The sequence below is a fragment of the Panthera uncia genome (assembly GCF_023721935.1).
Source record: "Panthera uncia isolate 11264 chromosome C1 unlocalized genomic scaffold, Puncia_PCG_1.0 HiC_scaffold_3, whole genome shotgun sequence".
NCBI classification, from domain to species: Eukaryota; Metazoa; Chordata; class Mammalia; order Carnivora; family Felidae; genus Panthera; species Panthera uncia.
The window spans coordinates 58,363,856-58,370,781 of record NW_026057584.1 but is presented as its reverse complement, the minus strand read 5'-3'; the positions used below and the strand labels follow the sequence as shown (position 1 = coordinate 58,370,781).

The following is a 6,926-nucleotide window of genomic DNA, read 5'->3' as shown; positions in this document are numbered from 1 at the left end:
AAACAAATCTAGAAACCAAATCTTCATATCATGGTTTGGTATTCTTTCTACTTCATTAAAAGCAGCCATTAAAACACGTGTCCTTATCATTAGGCCTACACACTACATCAAGGGGAAAAAAACTACCAATTGACAAATAATTCCTGAATGCCTAATAAATTCCTAATACCCAGCCTAAGAGCTAGACATATAACAATAAACAAGAACAATATAACCCTTACCTTCAAAAAATTTAAGTCCTTTTTTTTTAAAATGTTTATTTATTTGAGAGAGAGACAGAGCACGAGCAGGGGAGGGGCAGAGAGAGAGGGAGACACAGAATCCAAAACTGGCCTCAGGCTCCAGCTGTCAGCAGAGCCTAACATGGGGCTTGAACCCAGGATCCATGAGCTCATGCCCTGAGCCGAAGTCAGACGCTTAACCAACTAAGCCACCCAGGCATCCCAAAATTTAAGTTCTAATAGGCAGAGGCAAAGGGGTATTAAAGAGCTGATTAATTTAAACAATGCATATAAGACACTCGGAATAGTAAATGTCATACAGTAAGTGTTCAATAAAAATCAGCTATTATCAGCTGTAAATATTACCTTTACATTTCTAAGTAATCAGCCTAATGTATACTAAGAAGAAAATCTTATTTGTCCAGATCTCTAAAAATCAAGACATTCTTTAGATGTTTTGGTACCAAATGTCCTTACTTTTGATCAGCAGGTCAGCTTTTAAAGAACTATCCCCCTCCCCAATCTATCTCTTATAGGCCTATCCAGAGGTAGACATGTCCAGTCAGTTTCCTTATACAGGAATCTGAATCACTGCAGAGGCAGCAGGAGATAAGAAATACCAGAAGTTCAGTTCATACGGCTGAGCTCCACAGGGACCCATCTCTATCAGCGTTACCCTGGTTCCCATTCTTCCTGAGGTCTGCTCAGCTTGTCCTTCAATTCTATCCTTCCAATAAGTCTCTTTTCTTGCTTAAGACAGCCAGACCTTGTGTAATCTTACAAAAAAAAACAAAAAAAAACAAAACCCTGATATTGTTACATAATGTAAAATCACTCTACAAAAAGGAGTGCTCCCAAACCCAAATGCCAAAAATCAAACTGAACATTATTAAAATGAGAAAACTTCACTATTTGTAAAGCAGACCTCAATAAAACCTGGGGGGCAGGGGAGGTAGGATAACAGTGGGATGTGGGTATGTAATTTAAAAGCATAAATAGCACATTTATACTGGATAATAAAATATTTTTAGGTTATTTTCATATACATTGATTACATTATGTTCCAATACTAAAATGTTTACATAGAAAACACTTCTTAACATGTCTCAGTTTAAAGTAGTTCCATTTAGGGGCGCCTGGGTGGCTCAGTCGGTTAAGCGTCCGACTTCAGCTCAGGTCACGATCTCACGGTCCGTGAGTTTGAGCCCCGCGTCGGGCTCTGGGCTGATGGCTCAGAGCCTGGAGCCTGCTTCCGATTCTGTGTCTCCCTCTCTCTCTGCCCCTCCCCCTGTCTCTGTCTCAAAAATAAATAAACGATAAAAAAAAAATTTTTTTTTAAATAAAGTAGTCCCATTTAAAGCCAAGCTGCATTGACTGCAATGATTTTAAAATAAGATATGTTAATGTCTAAAAACTGTATTACTGGTGAAATAAAGCTCACAACATAATGATCATATCTTGCTTTCAAGTTTATTGACAACACCCTACAGTACTTTGCTTAATTATTTGTTTTGCTTACATTTCCACTCTCTATTTAGTCTTACTTTGCAAGCAGCCTATATCACAGCAGGAAACCCCTTCAAAATGCAAACCTCTCCAGCTCCAGGAAAGATTGAAATTAGGACAGCCACACTTGCTCATGTTTTACATTATAAGAATTTAAGAACTGCCTTACTTGGCCATACCATGCTTCATTCACTAAAAAATCTCTAGCACAGGGGCTCCAAGGAACACATGAAAGAACTATGGTTGTCCTACTTGCCACCAATCGAAAAGCCTAAAGCACATGCCAAAATATATTCATTCACCTTAATAAACCCATACTGGATCTGAGGGGCTCCTGGATGGTTCAGTCAGTTAAGTTTCTAACTTCGCTTCAATCATGACCTCATGGTCCATGAGTTCAAGCCCTGCATCAGGCTCTGTGCTGACAGCTCAGAGCTTAGAGCCTGGAGCCTGCTTCCAATTCTGTCTGCCCTTCTCTCTCTGCCCCTCCCCCCTCATACTGTGTGTGTGTGTGTGTGTGTGTGTGTGTGTGTGTGTGTGTCTCTCTCACAAATAAGCATTAAAAAAAATTTTTTTTTTTAAATCCATACTGGATCTGTTACCATTAGTCCACCCTCATCAGTTTTGAGACATTTTATATTTTAAGATTAGTAAAAGGTATTAAAATAGAAGGACAGGGGTGTCTGGGTGGCTCAGTCAGCTGAGCAGTCAACTCTTGATATCGGCTCCAGTCATGATCTCCCAGTTTGTGAGATCCAGGCCCCCATCAGGCTCTGGGCTGCCAGCACAGAGCCTGCTTGGGATTCTCTCTCTCCCTCTCTCTCTCCCCCTGCCCCACTCGCACGCACACTCTCTCTCAAAATAAACATTAAACAAAATAGGACAAATAATGAAAAAAGTAAACTGAACACCCAGGGGTACCTCAGTAGCTCAGTCGGTTGGGCATCTGACTTTGGCTCAGGTCATGATCCTGGTTCATGGGTTTGAGCCCCGTGGTGGAGTTCTGTGCTGACAGCTCAGAGCCTGGAGTCTGCTTTGGAATCTGTGACTCCCTCTCTCTCTGCCCCTCCCCCACACATGCTCTGTCTCTCAAAAAATAAATAAACCTTAAAAAAAATTCAAATTGCATGTGCACAGGTTATATGATAAACTCCACATATATTTCCTACCGCTGCCTTATTTGCAAATAAATGATTTGTTTTAACTTTAAACACTATAAAACTCAAAGTTTTACTCCTGTAACTTTCAGATTTAGCCACTTTACAATAGATACCCTTTTATCTAGCAACTTCCAATATTAAACTCAAACTTATTACCTCTTTCTCCAGTAAAAATTAATCAAATTTATAGTGGGGCTTTTAGAACTACTTCTTAAATCATCCTACTATAATGGCCTCTGGCAGCCAGCCTAGGTAGGTACCTTACATACCAGCAAGCATCAAAATCAAATTTAAACTACTTCAATTCCACTTAAATTCAATACTGAGTGTCTCCCAACAGTGTTTCAAGCAAACAGAGATGATCTAAAACTTGATGTTTCAACTCTCATTGCTTCTTCTTCTAGTGTAGGGAAACAAACATAAGTAATTCAAGTTTGAACACAGTATCTGTATAGAAAGCCAAAAATAAAATACATCCAAATGAAAACCTTGTTTTGCAACATTAATATTCCAGCTTCCCAGCCTTTTTGCAATTTAAGTTTTAATAACCACATAAGTTCCCATTTCTACAACAAGACCCAAAATATTTACAAGATGAACAAGAGTAAAGCCCAACAACATTCACCTACCCAACATTTGGCAATCCAACAATACCAATTTTCAAGGAGGTTCCAAATCTTCCAATGATTGGGGGTGGTTTAATTCCATCACCTCCCTTTTTGGGGGGCATCTGAAATGTCAAAACATATATATAAACAAAATCTTTTACTATCCCCATTAACCAAAAACATTTCATCACACAAAAGATATTACTGAATAACAGATTTAAAATAAAACATACTGTATATACCAATCCAAAACCGACACAGAGCTAAATCCACTTTATTTTTTAAAAAGTATTTTAAAAGTTCCAGAAACAGGTCTGATTCTGATAGTTGTCAAAGCAGTCACTCCTAAGAAGTCCCAGAAAGATTAATCTAAAAATATGTGACACCATAAATCAAAAATAAAATTTAGCTGCCAATCTTCCATCCATATTGTTCACAAAATTCTTTCTTTCTTAACCAGATATAAGGTCACAAGAATGAAAGCACTCAGAAGCAGGAATAGAGAAAAGAGAGTCAAAGAAAATCCATTCTAGTACAACCTGCAACCAAGTCACCTCCCCCCAAACCATTCCTCGTACCTGGAACCCATTCTTTCCCATTTTCCCCACAAGCACCATTTTCACACGTATGAGCACACACCAGTATCAGAGTCTTGGCGACCACGTCTCTCCCACCTTTGGCACTGTAGATACGACTCAAGGGTCCTCATAAGCAACCTCCAGAATCTACGCTCTGGTTATTTCTAGTTCTAAATGAATCCACTAACTCTTTTTATTTACAAACTGAAACTTTCTAGGTCCCTGCTAATCTGGCTCCAAGTTCCTCCGTGCAGAATTAATCCCACTTTACTACTGCAAGCTGAACTCATGAGGACTACCAACCTCACGTTCTACAAACTAGGAACTAAAACTGTCCCTGTCTTCTGGCGCCTGCTGAACCTCCAGCGGCCACACTGACGCCCTGCTCACAAGTGGTATTCCAGGCTCTTGATCTCTGACCCCTAGGGCCAGGGACCTCCCTTCTCAGGGTCTTAACTCACACCTGTTCCCAGCTTCAAAGCCCAGGCCTCTGCAAGAGCAGAGCCTCTCCAGTCCTCTGGCCTCCTACCGAGGGGTGGCCAGCAGCCCAGCCAAAACGGGCCTCCACCCAACATCTACCCCCGTGGACTGGGCCACTGGCCATCCCGGCCTCTCAAGAAGGCTTTCCCCAGTGTGCCGGGCGGAGGCGTGGGCCGCTCTCGGGACGCGCGGCCTAGTCCAAGAGCGCCTCATTCATCCACACACCACACGTTTCCCGCTGCCCTCGCCCATCCCGGCCACCCGGCCACCCGGCCCTGGCCTCACACCGGCCTCAGGGCCACGAGCTGGGGCGCCGAAGACTCGGCGGAGGGGGCACCCGCGGGCTCGCTGACGGACTCACCGTGCTCGGGGCGGGCGATGACACGGGGTCCCAGCGGCAGGGTAGACGGGTACTGCCGGCAGCGAGAGGAGGGAAGGAAGGAGGAGAAAGCGCAGGCCCGGCCCCTCCGCGGAGGAGCACGCACGACGGCGGTAGCGGCTGTAGCGGCGGCGGCGGCGGCGGCGGCGGAACGGGCGGGCCGGGCGCCGGGCGGCACCTGCGCGCAGATCGCGGGCCCCGCCCCGCCCCTCGCTCCTGCCCACCCCGTCCATTGGCCCGACGAGCCGGGAGGCGGGAGCAGGGTGGGAGGAGTCGCGCGGCGCCCGAGCAGGCGGGAGGAGGAGCCGGAGCTGGAGCCCGTCTGTCTCCCCAACTCATCCCCCCCTCCCGCTCCGCTGGCCCCGGGAGCGCGCGTCTTCCGCCTTCTCAGCACGTGGAGCTCCTGGGACCCGGGTCTCTGCTTCCCTCCCGGAGCGCGCCCGGCGTTGCCGCACACGCTCATTCGTTGGCCTGCAGCCGCACATTTCACCCGCTGGACCTCGAAGCGCCCTCGGCCAGACCGCCCGCCCGGAGATGGGTCTCACGAGGTCTGGCGAACAGCCGTGCCAAACCTGCGGACCTCCTGGCTGCTAACCGACTCCTCCGGGGCCAAGACCCCAGCTTGCCATCCTTTTCTTATAACTTTCTTGAGTCAACCCAAATGGTGAGAAGCTGTTAAATAAACTTAACTAAAGGGGGAAAAAAAAAAAGGGCCAAGGGAAGCTTGTGATCTAAGGACCCCTTCATCACTTTATTGTCCAGGCGTTTTACAGGCACTGGATCAAAGAATGCATTTAATAGAGCCAGTTTCCCCTACTTTTCCTCTGGATAGTTATGAGCAAGGGGCTTTGGAATTTGGGAAACAGGTTCCCATCTGGATTCCACTACTTGTGACCCTGGACAAAGTAACCTCTCTGAGCTTTAATTTCCTCTTTGATAAAAGTGAGACTATTGAGACCCACCTTAGGAGGTTATTATGAGGATAAAAGGAGATATGTGTAAAGCTTACAACAACAGTACCTGGCACATACAGGAAGGGCTCATAAGTGGTCCATAAAGGGTATTGTTAATATTGGGGTTTCATCCGATCTCACCCACACATACTACACCATGAGCTCCATCTGTAGAAGGAATTCCTTCTGTAAACTTTCAAGTATTTGTTGCAATGAATGTAATACCTTTCCCAAAATTGTGACCCTAGAAGCTTCTTTCAAGGAGACTAGTTCATGGGGCGCCTGGCTGGCTCAGTGGTAGAGCACGTGACTCTTGATTTGGGGGGGGGGGGGAGGTTGTAAGTTGGAGCCCCTTGTAGAGACTACTGAAAAATAAAAAAGCAAAGATATTCATAATAAAGGGAAAAAATATGAGCTGGTTACTATCCCCATTTTATAGATGAGGGAACAATATCAGAAAGGCAATGTAATTTGGATGTCACACAACTAGTAAATGACAGAGGCCAGATTTCAGACCCAATCTAACTGAAAGATCTGTTCCCTTTAAGCCAAATTTTTTTCTAATATAAACTCCTTATAAGCAACAACTGAGCCATTATTTATAATAAAATTGCATTACGGTTTTTTTAATCTTTTTTAAGTTTATTTATTTATTTTGAGAGAGAACAAGTGGGGTAGGGGCACAGAGAGAGGGGGACAGAGGATCCAAAGCAAGCTTTGTGCTTACAGCAGAGAGCTGATGGCAGGGCTCGAACTCACAAACCATGAGAGCATGACCTGAGCCAAAGTCAGACATTTAACTCACAGAGCCACCCAGGAACCCCAGCACTAAGGTTTTTCTTAGCCCTATGAAAATGATCTACTGAGGTAGGTTAAAAAGCTGTTTCTGTAAATTTGGAATTCTCAAAGACACAGGCAACTTGATTTGATTTTTTTAATATCATTCATAAACATGCACTGTTTATATTCTCTCAATCTAGCTCCCTTGTTGCCACGTCCATGCATTTTTTAATTTTTTTTTTTAACGTTTATTCATTTTTG

At 44.5% G+C, this 6,926-nt stretch overlaps 1 protein-coding gene across 1 annotated transcript in view; it reads right to left on the bottom strand.

The window, feature by feature from the left end:
* OLA1 (Obg like ATPase 1) overlaps positions 1-5,088 on the bottom strand; it is a 171,910-nt gene extending 166,822 nt beyond the window's left edge. The window contains exons 1-2 of the mRNA XM_049616018.1: positions 4,915-5,088; positions 3,517-3,617 (exon numbers count right to left, since the gene is read on the bottom strand). Coding sequence (XP_049471975.1) covers positions 3,517-3,617 — 101 coding nt within the window. The 5' untranslated portion in view covers positions 4,915-5,088. The remainder of the gene's footprint in view (positions 1-3,516; positions 3,618-4,914) is intronic.
* Positions 5,089-6,926: the final 1,838 nt, after the last annotated feature.